Genomic DNA, 14,376 nt, shown 5'->3' with positions numbered 1-14,376 from the left:
TTCTATAACCTCTTCAGCTGAAGAGGTTATAGAAAAAATGGTTTTAAAAGTTAAAAAAAAAAAGTTGGCCACACCCACTCAGTCACATTACCTCCCTCCCACCAAGCCACGCCCACAGAACCAGTAGTAACAAATTTTACATTTCACCACTGCCCTGGAGCCAGCCTCATTCTCTCTAGCCAGCTCTCTTCAGCCCTTGTCTTTCATAATAGGAAAACCTAGAGCTGAATCTTCATACTCATATTAATCAATGATGAAATTCCAGCTTTTAATCATGTCACCCTTTATTAAAAAGCGTATTCTTTCTATCCTACCTAACTTCCAGTCATGTCACCTACCTAAAAAAGAAGAGAAAGAGAGAGAAAAAGGAAAGCGAATCAGAACGACAACAAAAACGAGAAATCGTCTATCCATCGTCTTTATTCTAAAGCTTAGAATATGAGATAGAAATAAGAGAAAGGGGGAATATCAGTGTATACATTTTTATATAATAAAATAAAAGCAATAACGAGAGAAAACACGGAATACTTGAATAATGACAGATTGCAACTTAATATAAAAGTGTATTATTATTAGAAATATATAAATTGGTTGAATGTAATAACTATGATTAATTACTAGTTTTATTTGTATTAGAATGTATGATACCCAGGTGCCACACTGTTCACGCATTGATACATATATATAAAATACAATAAAAAAACTTGGGGGAAAAAATGATGGAATTCCACAATAAGCCTCTGAGCAGAACAACTGGATGGAGAGTTCTCTGAATTTGCTGCAGGAAATATATGCAATGGGGAGAGGGATGTTTATATAGAGAACAACAAGTGGCCAAGGATGAAATATTTGTTCTATCACAAAAAGGGATGCAAATGGCCTCTTTTTCACTTGAGCATTGCAACACTGCATGTTACTACTACAAGAGGGGCAGAGTTGATCTCATGATACATGATTTGCCCTGCTGTTGAATTCATGGCTGAATGAAAGACTGGACAGTCTGACATAAATGTTGGCATATCTTATCAGTAAAGAAGGCCTTAAACTCTTCACTCCACCCTTGATTGGAAATTCTCTACCACAGGGGCATCCAACCTTGGCAACCTTTAAGACCTGTGGACTCCAACTCTCATAATTCCCCAGTCAGTTGAGGTCCATAAGTCTTCACATTGCCAAGATTGGACACACCTGCTTTACCATACTGTCCTTTGTAGACTACAATATTTTCAGAAGAGATGCTTCTATTGTCCTAGCCTTAAATCTAGCCCTAGTGCATAAACCTTCTAATGAATCTGAAATATATGCCAACTTTTGGACTGTATTTAAAGTTTCCAAAGGTTAAAACTTTGACATCTGGGAAAGGGCATCGGAAATGTATGCATTCAAAGGAATTGAACTCAGTGAAGCAAATATAGAGACTTTTCCACATTTAATACCCAGTTCTGACAATTTCTTCTTTTCTCACGCTTCCTCAAACCTCTGCAGCGCTGGCACTGGACGGACAGGTTGCTACATTGTCCTGGATGTGATGCTGGATATGGCTGAGTGTGAAGGAGTTGTAGACATATACAATTGTGTGAAGACTCTGTGCTCACGGAGAATCAACATGATTCAGACTGAAGTGAGTTTTTCGGGATGGAATAGGGCAGGGGTCGGCAATCTTAAACACTCAAAGAGCCACAAAGGTCCTAACCAGAAGCCCCCCCCATTCAATTCTGGAGCCGATCGGAAGTCCGGTTCTCCCACCATAGAGTCTCCTCCTAGCATGGCATCCTTTTTCCTGTACCTGTCCTAACCGAAAGCCCTATCAATTGTGGAGCTGTCAGGTGACAGGGAGCCGCAGCAGAGGGATGAAAGAGCCACATGCAGCTCCAGAGCCGCAGGTTTCTGACTCCTGGGATAGGGTAAAGTGCATTGTTCCAGCGAAGTTTGAAAGTCTGTGGAGATTCTTAGTTATCCAGGTCATGGTTATCCCAAAAGTGCTTTTTCCAAAAGGCAACCTGAGAAAGCAAGTCTAGTTGCCTTTTAGAAAAAGCACTTTTGGGGCAAGTTTGAAAGCCTCCTTTGTGGTTGGTATGTATCCTTTGTGGCACAATCTGAACACCTGGATTCCATATTATTTCAGGAACACTTTTATTGTGTAGAATTTTGGTACAAGAGCATTGCAGCCGAATAATGAATAAAATTCTGTCCTTTCAAGATCTTTCATTTGCTCTATATTGGCTCCTATTTTAGTCCAGGTAGCTTTGCATTTTTACTACATAGCTAGGTCAGTTATTGTGGTCCACCAGCGGCCAGCGTAGCTGGCAACAGAGTCGAACAGTGAGAAGGTTGGGAGGAACATGGGCCAGTCCTGGGGTCTGGGGAAAGCTCGGACGAGGGCTCTGCGTTGGAGACAGAGAGGAAGCTAGACAGCAGTGAGGCAGAGGAGCAGCTGGAGCCCATTCCTAGTGTGCGCATGAGCAGAGCTACCAGAAAACAAGAACAACTCAGAAAGCAGGGTCGACTTGGGAGTAAAGCCACACCTTGGAGGTAATTGGCCCCTCCCATGGGAAAGAAAAGAGGAGCGAACAGGGGGTGGCCTTTTGTAGGAAACAATTCGTTCGTTCGGTCATTTCAAGAGTGGAAAATTCTGTTCGTGACTCTAAGAGACTCTGTGTCAAGTTTTGCCTTACTCTGCACTTGGAAACAAGTTACGTGGCAGCTTGCCAAGCGAGATAAGGAGTGTTGATAAATATTCCTTTGAAAAACTGTTTGGACAAGCCTTGCTGGCTGTGAATGAAAGTAATTCACAATCGTGTACGTAAAAGAGGCTTTGCCAGGACCAAGACTGCTTCCTGCATTTTAAGGAAGCCTAGGTCAGAACAGTTATTATTATTTTATTATTATTATTTAGTGTATGATGAGAACATGACAGAAGTAAACATATACACACAATCCAAGTAATTATATAGAAAACCTCTACAGTGGCCTCATGACTTGATGTCCAATTCAGCTATCCAGATGATCACCTCTGGCGTTGCTTCTTGCTGATCTTCTAGGGAACCAAGAAAACACACATTGTGGGAAATCTTGCACAATACGTTTAATAGTTTGCATGTCAGCACCACAGCAAATTAAGCCCATGTTTCTCAGCTTTAGCAATTTTAAGACGCATGGACTTCAATTCCCAGAATTTTCCAGGCTGGGGAATTCTAGAAGTTAAAGGCCACACATCTTAAAGTTGCCAAGGTTGAGAAACACTGAGCTAGATAAAGGACTTTATAAGTTCTGATGAGGGCCATTCCCAATTTCAATTGGAGATATTTTGGATCTTTTATCCTATGTAAAATCTGCTCTGTCACAGCTATATATGCCTCCCTATCCTAACCAGCCATATCTCAGAAGCAGAAAAAGCTGGTATAGTCCAGATTAACCAGACACAAGTGCCAGGTTCATGTGATATCTTATTCCCAAATAAAGATATTATTTAAAATGAGCTAGGGTAGTGGTCTAGCTTTGAAACACAGACACCCTCTCCCAAAGGGCATTTTAATGATTAAGGGGATTCAATGGGGAGATTGCAATCAAAGTTGGTTTCAGGATTGTTCAGCCCAGTTCCAGCTGAGGATTTCAAGTCTGCTTTGAGCCATTCTGATCATTTGATTGAGAAATGACAGGAAAATGATGCTGTTCCGATGTTCTTAACGAACCTTCATTTCCTTCATTCCTACTAAAGGAGCAATATGTCTTCATCCATGATGCCATATTGGAAGCCTGTCTCTGTGGAGAGACCAGCATTCCCATCAGTGAGTTCAGACCTACATACAAAGAGATGGTTAGGATAGATCCACAGAGCAATTCGTCCCAGCTGCGGGAGGAATTTCAGGTGAGTAATTGAAAACTGGAGGTTTTCTTGAAACCTGGGCTCTTGACCATCCTCCTGTGTTCCTGTTAGCATAATTTCAAATAACAGTTAAAGGGAAATAAATGAGAGAAGAGTTATAGGGAAATAACAGTGAGTGAAGGATGTGTCTGTATCATATATCCCCCGCAGAAGCATCTAGTGCAGGGGTCTCCTGCCTTGCCCACTTTATGACTTGTGGACTTCAACTCCTAGAATTCCTTGTGGCTAGCTGAGGAATTCTGGGAGTTGAAGTCCACAAGTCATAAAGTGGCCAGGGTTGGAGACCCCTGATCTAGTTGACCCTGATGAGAAACCAAATGCTGGACTGAGACGGGCCTTGACTTGATAGAGCAGGCTTGTTCTTATGTTCAATCCTGGAAGATGCATCCTTGTGTTTTGAACTACAGCTTTTCCTGAAGCACATAGGAATTTGAATAATTTTCTTCTTTTAAAATAGCATGTATTTTTTTGATTTTTGTCCTATCTCATTACTTTTTAAGCGACTCAAGGCAGCAAACGTTTTATTTATTCATTTTCTATCATGCAGTTATTATTTTTACAAGTAACTCAAGGTGGCAAACATATCCAACATACCTTTCTCCTCTTATTTCCTGCACAACAGCAATCCTGTGAGGTGGGCTTGGCTGGGAGTGACTAGCCCAAGTCCCCAGCTGGCTTTCATGCCTAAATCAAGACTAGAACTCACAGTCTCCTAGTGATTGGCCCAAAGTCATCCAACCGGCTTTCATGCCTAAGGCAGGACTAGAACTCACAGACTCCTGCTGATTGGCTCAAAGTCATCCAGATGGCTTTCATGCCTAAGGCAGGACTAGAACTCACAGACTCCTGCTGATTGGCTCAAAGTCATCCAGATGGCTTCCATGCCTAAGGCGGGACTAGAACTCACAGACTCCTAGTGATTGGCCCAAAGTCATCCAACCGGCTTTCATGCCTAAGGCGGGACTAGAGCTTATACTCTCCTGATGATTGGCCCAAAGCCACCCACCCGGGTTTTATGCCTAAAGTGGTATTAGAACTCACAGTCTCCCAGTTTCTCAGCAGCACTTTAATCTTAGTCTTAAGTGAATAGCTGTAGTGCGAAATTTCATCTGCCAACAAGATTGTAAAATGCTGCCTAATGTGGTTTCTTCGTGTTCAGCAGACTCTGAATTCTGTAACACCCCACCTGGATGTGGAGGAGTGCAGCATTGCCCTTCTACCACGCAATCGCGAAAAAAATCGGAGTATGGATGTGCTGCCTCCAGACCGGTGCCTCCCTTTTTTGATCTCCATGGATGGAGACAGCAACAACTACATCAACGCGGCCTTAACTGATGTGAGTTCATCTCTTGGGTGGGAAAATCATTGGCCAACAATCCCACCTACATTTCCGACACTAACTTTAAGCTAGGTAAAGTTAGGTTCCAAAAATTGGATGCTAGGAAAACAAAATCCCAAGAACTTAGAAAAGGTTTGGGAGACAAAGCTTGAGGAACAAATGTATAAAAAGCTCAAAGCTTTAAATAAGGTTTTAGAAAATCACTATAAAACTTCTATCAGGAGAAAAGAGTCAAGTGCAATCTAGTTGCCCTTCTAAGCCAATTTAGGCTCATCTCCTCAAGCTCACATTTTCTCAGTTTAGCTACAGTTGATTAAGTGCTGCCACCTAGCTAGATAATTTGGGGTTTTTTTTATAATTGAAATGAAAATTGACTATTGATCAGTACCTCTCTGAACCTCACTAGTTGATAGAATTTGATTGTCTCCTATCAAATTAATAGTTGTTGTGTCTTCTATATGGGCGTATGATGATTTGATATTTAGCACTTAGACCCAACCATTAACTTAAAGTTGGTTTCCTGATTAATTCTGTATGTCTCTGAGCTGTGATGCTGTACGATTGAAGCCAGCCCTTGCTTTAATTTAATATATCGGACAAACTGTGTCTCTTTTAGCCTCACACATCTCAACACACACACACACACACACAGCTCCACACATCTTACAATTTCCAAGCTTGAGAAACAGTGCTGTAGGTCAGGGGTGTCCAATCTAGGCAACTTTAAGACTTGTGGAACTCAACTCCCAGAATACCCCAGCCACCCATGCTGGCTGAAGAATTCTGGGAGTTGAAGTCCACAAGTCTTAAAGTTGCCAAGGTTGGACACCCCTGCTCTAGATATTGCTGCATTAGAGTTCCAGCATCTGCTGATGTTGGAGCTGCTGGCACTTACAATGTGGCACATAGAGGAACATTGGAAGCAGCTTTATATTAATTCAGAACGTTGTCTCATACAGTCACGTGTTGTTGTGGCCCGCCGGCAGCCTGCGGAGCTGGCAGCAGAGTCAGACAGTGAAGAGGCTGGGGAGGAATGTCCTGGAATCTGGGGAAGGCTCAGACGAGGGCTCTGCATCGGAGGCAGAGATGGGGCCAGGGCCATCTGGGAGTTATGTGCTGACTCCGGAGCCTCCAGAGTCAGACAGCAGCAAGGCAGAGAAGCAGGGGGAGCCTGTTCCCAGTGTGCGCATGCACAGAGCTGCCAGAAGGCAAGAACAGTTAAGACAAAAGGGGCGACTCGGGAGTAAGGCTTGGAGATGATTGGCCCCTCCCATAAGACATAAAGGTGGAGCAAAGCGACATGTGCCTTTGCAGGAAGCAACTTTGTTTGTTCTGGTCGGTTTAAACCCTGAAGCTCCATTTTGACTTTGTGCTCCGTTTGGCCTTGCAAAGCTAATTGGCAATTAGGTCTCTGGCAGCGTTTCAAGGGAGATAAAGGTAGGTGCTTATCAGCCTTATCTCGAAAGACCGTGACAGACCTCTGTTGGACTATTCACAAACTGCTTGGGACTCATTGTGAACGAACATAATTCACAGCCGTTGAAATAAAAAGAGGGTTTTTGGGACTAAGCATGTGATTGTTATTGACTCAGGAAGCCTTGGTCAGAACACGTGTCAGTGATGCTGCCTAGCATTTAGAAAGCCATTTCTATGCTTTCTTTTGGCTTCCTCTTGAGTTCGAAAGTTCTGATGACATCATCGCCTCCACCGAAACTCCTGTAGATTGCGCTCATTTTGATGGCATTCTTTTGTCTAGACAATATGATTGAGTTGCATTATTTCATGCCAGTGTGTCATGCAAACAAACGGTACGCTAGCTTCCAGCTAAGAGCAGGGCCAAAGAAAGCTACATTGCCTAAAATAATCAATCACCTCTTTCAATTAACCAAGGAAATGGCAGCTTGCTAGGAAGAAGGGGAACAATCACTTTGAAAGCCTGCCACCATGCAACGCTCCAAAGGAAAATGAATTGTCAAGGGTGAAAAGTTTCAGCTGTATGTTTTTTCTCCCCTAGGTCTTTTCTTTCACCATCACAGCATGAAATGATTTTGATCGGGATTTGATTTGGGCTGACTCAGTGAAGGAAGGCCGTCCTTCGGAGTCTACCTTAGAACCTGATTTCTTCTAGCCTTGTTCCTTTAAAAAGAGTATTTTCAAAAAGCATTTGAGCAGAGGGCAACTATTCCATTCGTGGGTACTTTAATGGAGCCTTATTATGAGTCCGGATCTAGGAAGAAGTGGCTTGACTATCTTTACAAGCTGTTTACGAGACACTATTTTTAATGCCACTAAAGTAAACAATTATTATTAAATGTGTGAAGAAGTCATCTAAGCTGTGTTTAATTTTGATTTGATCAAATCAGCTTTAATGGTTTTCCCAGATTAACTACTTTATTAGGGCAAGCCCAGTTTTAGGACTGTACTTGCCAACCCACAGAAATATTCATTTTCCAAAATGTACAGTATTGTGGATATTTCCCAGAAGGTCTGGGAAATAGCCTACTTCCTCCCCTGTGGCCATCTTCATGGCTGGTTGGGGAATTCTTGGAGTCGAAGTCACAGGTTGTTAAGGTTGGATAACCCTGATCTAACTGATGTACATCTCCTCAATTTTTATTCTGAGATAAAGATACACTACGCCAGGGTTTTTCAACTCTGGCAACTTTAAGATGTGTAGACTTCAACTGGCCGAGGAATTCTGGGAGTTGTAGTCCTCAGTGTCAGGATTCGGTGTCGTTTCAAATAAACTGCATTTCAAACAAATAGTCCGTGATCGAAATCTTTCATTTATTAGGCACAACAATTGAAAACTCCAACTCAGTTGCAGCCAACACTGACTTCCTGGTCCAAACCCTCCCTTTCCTTTCCCCACTGCTCTGCTTCTCATTGGCCATTTTCCAAGTCACTCTGCTGTTATCTAATATTTCAGCTCAAAGGAATTTTCCCCCTCCCAACCCATCTCCTAGGGGATAGTATCTCCAGGGAAAATAAGTAGGTGAAAAGTCAAGCGTCCTCTTGCCAGATGCCCCCACCTTATCCTTCTTATGTCAGCACTGGAGTGAATGCAGCTTGGAGTGCTGACACTCAGGTTTTAAAGTTGCCAAGGTTAGAAATCCCGATCTAAACGTTTGCTCCCTCCTTTGTCATCTAAAGCTCCTTTTGTTCAGTGCTTTTAACCAACTACGTTGCAATTGTGATTGGTGAGCAGACTTCATATAAGAATGGCCTTGTCAGATTAGGTAAGGTTCATCTTAACGCCAGCCTAAAATTTTAAAAAAAGAGAGAACCAAGAGCAGATAATGTGCTTCTCCTTCCCTTTGAATATGGTATTAAAGGATTGAGATGATTGGTATTAAGGAATTGAGATATACTGCTAGTATGTGTAAAAATTTACATCACCCAGAATTCTGAGATTTGAAGTCCACCCATCCTAAAGAAGCAGAGGTTGAGAAACACCGCAACACCCACTGATGAATTGTTTCCATTTTTGTTTCCTACCTGCTTTTATCAATCTCTTTTGTTCTTCTCTAGAGCTACACCAAGAGTGCTGCTTTCATTGTAACCTTGCACCCCTTACAAAACACCACAACAGATTTCTGGAGGTTGGTATATGACTATGGCTGCACCTCCATCATTATGCTAAACCAGCTCAACCAATCCAATTCTGCCTGGGTAAGTGAGAGAGATCCATTTGTCATATGACTATCTCTATTGCACTAGTAGTAGTTTCGTTCCAGATCTATAAAGCATTGCCTCAGGAACAGGGGGACCCGTATTCAAGGTCCCCCTTCAAGGGTAAAACCTCACTGGTAAATTGGGATCACTCACTCTTAGTTCAACCTATCCCACAATTGCCTCAGCTTCTGCCTCCTAGCAGTTCGAAAGCATGTTATATGTGAATAGATAAATAAGTATCATTTCGGTGGGAAGACATACCAGTGCTTCGTGTGGACGGTTAGAATCCTGCTGGTGCTGGACCTTCTTACTTGCAACGCCTGTTTTGCGAGGCGGCTTAGATGGAGGGAGAGGATCCCAGATGATGCTGCAGGATAGCTGCTCATCTTTCTTTCTGGTGCGGAACTAGCACGCCCCCTGTGGCAAACCTTGGTAAGCGCATAAGCATAAACCAAGCAGGGCTAACGGTCTTAGGCAGCCAAACAACTACTCTGCATTAGCTTTGTTGTCTCCTGTGGCTAATGTAACATCGCCATACGCTAAATAAATAAATGAATAAACCTAACCCACAAGAGTTATTCCTGTGGGAAAAGTAGTGAGAAGAAACTTACATGCACTACTTTGAGTTCCTGGAGAAAAGGCAGAAATCTAAATAATAAATATGCTGACTGAGCAGGCACTCTGAGTTCTTTGCCCTGAGCAAAAATAAAAAAAGATGGGCTGAAATAATCAAATGATAAGTAGGATTGGAATAGCAAATAAGAGTGTTCTCCAACTTAAACATGTTACGGTAGTAAGTCCTGGATTCTCCAGCCAACCTTATATCAGTTTACCTTTCCTTGCTGGTTTGGGGTATAAAACTTGCCATCTGTCATCACCCAAGAACCCCTCAAAGTAATTTTAAAAATTGGTTGCCATTTTTGCTCCCCCCCCCACTTGTTTAGATTTTGGGTCTTTTATAGGCAGAAGGCTTGAAGCAGCATAGACTTAAGACTATTTTTTTCTTTACTCCTTAAATAGCTAAGAATGGAGTCTGGCTTGAGCAATTTTTGGAATACGGCCATCCACATGCTGAGCAGATGCTGCTGCTGCCCTCCAGCCAATGGAAGTTGTGCATTCAGTGGCAAAGAACAGTCACAGCCAGTCACTCTAGATTTATTGTTTTAAAAGAAAAGAGGGAAGTGGGCAAAGCACAGTCAGCCATTGGCTACCGTTGAGATAGTTTTGTAGGCGCACAGCTGAAGGGTATTTGGCCATTGTAAGTCAGCTGAAGAGGCCTCGGTGACCTGCTTCTTTGATCATTATGGTTTGCTGAATAAATCACAGATGATTGGGTTTGCACAGCGGACTGAGCTGGAAGCCGGCAACTAAATGACCAGAGAAGACCATTCTGGGAGACCATGCAATCAATGGGTGGAAGGACTGCTGCCAGAAACGCATGCATGCTTTTAAGTGACATTTGGTGGCATCATACAACTTTCTCCAACCTGGTGTCTTCCAGTATGTAGGTGAATAATCTATAGATTCCCCCAAATCTAAATCCATAGAGTGTTTATGCTTGCCTTTGCAATGCTGGAACCTGTTGTGGCCCGCCAGTGGCCAGCAGAGCTGGCAGCAGATTCGGACAGTGAGGAGGTTGGGGAGGAACGTGGGCCAGTCCTGGAGTCTGGGGAAGGCTCTGATGAGGGCTCTGAGTCGGAGGCAGAGAGGGGGCCAAGGCCATCTGGTAGTGCTTTACTGCCTCCGGAGTCTGACATCAGCGAGGCAGAAGAACAGCATGAGCCTGTTCCCAGTGTGCTCATGCGCAGAGCTGCCAGGAAACAGGAACAATTAAGGAAACAGGGTCAATTTGGGAGTAAGGCTTGGAGATGATTGGCTCCTCCCATAAGACATAAAAGAGAAACGAACGGGATGTGAGCTTTTGCAGGAAACAATTAGTTCATCTGGCCGATTCAAGATTTGAAAATTCTGTTTGTGACTCTGTGCCAAGTTTGGCCTTGCTCTGCATCTGGAAATTAGCTCTTTGGCAGCATTCCACGTGAGATAGGTAGCTGTTGATAACCTTCCTCTGAAAGACTGTAAATGAAAGTAATTTACAGCTGTAGGAATTAAAGAGGTTTGCCGGGACTTAGTTTGTGCTGTTTAATATCTAAGGAAGCCCAGGTCAAAACAGAGCCCTTGAACATCAACTCATGCCTGTGCCTTCTGAGGAATTCTCGAAGTTGATGCTTAAGGGCTCCAGGCAAAAGCAGGCATAAACATCCAATGGTTTTAATTTTGGGAATGTATGGTTTATGTATTTAGATCGTCAAACTATGGAGCATTTGGGAAGTTTGAGTCTCCCTCCCTAAACCTTCAAAGCACTCTTGTTGGGTTCATGGCGGTTTTAAGAACCCATTACAAGTCCATAATGTTAATTTGCTTGATTTTTTTTTTTTTTTGAAAAGCACAACATTAATACTGTAGACTCTTAATGGACACCTTCATTAAATGGATGATTTTATGAGTCAAGATCAGACACTTCCAGGGCCAATGACCCAACTTATTGTTGTACTACTGATACTGAATCAAGGAGACGAATGAATTAAAGGACCCCCCTTTGAGTCAAGATGAGCATTCTTTTGTCAGTCTTGCTGGCTGAGTTAAAAGGGGACCACGGCGTGCTTAATAAACAGAAGAGGAAAATAAACATTATTCTCAGTGCTACCATATCAGGAGGTCTAGTAATACTGCAGGGCCAAAGGGAGTTTATTCAGGAGTGAAATTAACTCTGGAAGCAATTGACACAGAGGGAAATCCAAGCAGTGAACTCTGTTGCAACAGGGCGATCTAAGAATTGGGGGAGCTTAACTGGAAAAGAGAAGAGAGGCAGAACTATTTTCATCTTACAGAAGAAGCTCTGGTTCTTCTCTGGTCTTCGCAATCAGAGTTGTGTAGCACATTTAACACCAAGTCAGTTGAAAACTTTCCTCCTGTGTCTGTCCAGCATGCTAAGTTTGGTTATTTTTAACTTCCGCATGCATTTTTGCAGCTTAACACATTCAGTGAGTTCAGCCTTTTGGATGAGTTTATGGTTCAGATCCAGAAAATGGGCTAATTAAAACAGATGAACTATGTGGATGTTGTGCAACATGCTTCAGATCCACCCTATGCTTCCCACTTTGGGTTCAATATAACTCTGTTTTTGTTTAGTTTAGTTTAGTTTAGTTTATTGTCATTGCACATGGTACAACGAAATTAAATGCCGTCTTCAATGTACATTATAACTATAAAAATAAAAACACAAATATACATCCTTTACATTCTACTGTATATAATTGAAATTGAAAACCCAATATTGCACTATACCGTAGAATTCAATATGGTTATTGCCCTGGGATAGAAGCTGTTTTTCAGCCTATTTGTCCTTGTGTTTATTGTCCTGTACCGTCTCCCAGATGGTAATAGTTCAAAAAAAAGGGTGCCCAGGATGCGATGAATCTTTAAGAATGTTTTGAACTTCCTTAAGGCAGCGGGAGTTATAAAGCTCTTCCGAAGAGGGGAGAGGGCAACCAATCATCCTCTGGGCAATGACGTTGACCCTCTGGAGCGCTGTCCTATCTGCCACTGTGCAATTGGCAAGCCATACACAGGTGCAGTAAGTTAAAATACTCTCTATGGTGCAACAGTAGAAGGCCACCAGCAGTTTTTCATTCAGTTGTTGTTTCCTGAGAAGTCTCAGGTAGTATAATTTCTGCTGGGCCCTTTTGACCAATGCTGCAATGTGAGCACCCCAGGTCAGGTCCTCTTTTATGATAACACCCAGAAACTTAAAACTGGCTACTTGCTCCACTCGGTCTCCATTGGTAAGCAAGGGTCTGATCTATTCCTTCTATAGTCCACTATAAGCTCCTTGGTCTTATTTGTGTTAAGGACCAAGTTATTGTCTCCACACCACGAAAACAAACGTTTCTCTCTTATCTTATTCTGCTCCTCATTATAGATACCTGCTTCTTTAGCGATGTGTGCCTAGTGCTGTTTCAGGCTCATTTTAAACATTTACTCCAGTCAGTAAATCTGCAGACGACTTTGGGAAGGCAGTTTGGAGGACATATCCCTCATTTGAATCATGTCTTGCAGGAGGAAGTTGCAATACCCAAATGATGGCTCTGAGTTTGGACAGCATTGCGATTGCAAAAAATTGATAGTTTTGATTAATAATCAATGACAGGTAGTCCTTGACCATTTCTGTTGCTACGTGAGATATTGGTTAAGTGAATTTCGCCCCATTTTACGACCTTCCTTGCCACAGTTGTTAAGTGAATCAGCGCAGTTGTCAAGTTACTAACGCAATTGTTAAGTGAGCCTGGTTTCTCACTGAGTTTGCTTGTCAGAAGGTCACAAAAGGGGATCACATGACCCTGGACCAGTGTCAGTGTCATAAATATGAGTCAGCTGCCAAGGGTCTGAATCTTGATCATGTGACCGTGGGGATGCTGCAATGGTTGTAAGTGTGAAAAATCATTTTTTTCCAGTGCTGTTGCAACTTTGAATGGTCACTAAACGAACTGTTGTAAATCAAGGACTACCTGTACTCTTTAAATACACTTGCTATCCAATGTAACCTGAATTGTTAAATGGCCTGAAAAGCCTAAATGTTGCGTAAAGTGCAGTGACAAACCACCGTGGTTTTTGTGTTGATATTTCCATCCTGGTAGCTGCCGTAGGGAATGAAGTTGGTGAGGCAGGAATAGCAGCTTTCACGCTGGAGAGAGAACCATTCCGTCCATGGAGATCAGACGCCTCCCCAGAGTGATCAGGAAAAGAGGCAAACATCCATTGGCTCAAAAGAACAGGAGGGAAAATCCTTGAATTAGAACCTGGGAACAAGGATCTTTATTATGGCTTGTTGTGGCCCACCAGCAGCCAGCGGAGCTGGTAGCAGATTCGGACAGTGAGGAGGTTGGGGAGGAACATGGGCCAGTCCAGGAGTCTGGGGAAGGCTCTGACGAGTGCTCTGCCTCGGAGGCAGAGAGGGGGCCAGGGCTGCATCATGACAGTTATCAGCTGCCTTTGGAGGAAGACATCAGTGAGGCAGACGAACAGCTGGAACATGTTCCCAGTGTGCGCATGCGCAGAGTTGCCAGACGAAGGAAACAGCTAAAGAACAAGGGTCGACTTGGGAGTAAGGCCACAGGTAGACGATGAATGGCCCTTCCCATATGGAATAAAAGAGGAGCGAAAGGGGAAGGGTGTTTGCAGGAGACAATTAGTTCGCTTAATTGGTTCGTGACTCTCCGAGACTCCTTGCCAACTTTTGAAGATATCGGCCTGGCAGCTCCCCAAGCCAGATAAAGTCTGTGACTGTAAATTCACCCTTGAAAGACTTTGCTGAATGTGAATGAGAAGAATTCACAATAACTTAATAAAAAGGGATTTTTTGTCGGGATAGGGAATCTGCTTCGTGGTTTGGGAATGCCAGGTCAGAACACAGCTG

The 14,376-nt window shown here is 43.0% G+C and overlaps 1 protein-coding gene across 1 annotated transcript in view; it reads left to right on the top strand.

Annotated features, from left to right (window-relative positions):
- Nucleotides 1–14,376, top strand: part of PTPRU (protein tyrosine phosphatase receptor type U) — a 407,475-nt gene that overhangs the window by 370,693 nt on the left and 22,406 nt on the right. The window contains exons 24-27 of the mRNA XM_070950088.1: nt 1,486–1,621; nt 3,719–3,868; nt 5,049–5,222; nt 8,757–8,897. Of these exons, the coding sequence (XP_070806189.1) occupies nt 1,486–1,621; nt 3,719–3,868; nt 5,049–5,222; nt 8,757–8,897 (601 nt within the window). The remainder of the gene's footprint in view (nt 1–1,485; nt 1,622–3,718; nt 3,869–5,048; nt 5,223–8,756; nt 8,898–14,376) is intronic.

The sequence above is a fragment of the Pituophis catenifer genome, unplaced genomic scaffold (genome assembly GCF_029215685.1).
Source record: "Pituophis catenifer annectens isolate HBS135680 unplaced genomic scaffold, rPitCat1.0.hap2 SCAF_9, whole genome shotgun sequence".
NCBI lineage: Eukaryota > Metazoa > Chordata > Lepidosauria > Squamata > Colubridae > Pituophis > Pituophis catenifer.
The sequence above is the reverse complement of the archived record's forward strand: the minus strand, read 5'-3'. Positions and strand labels throughout refer to the sequence as shown.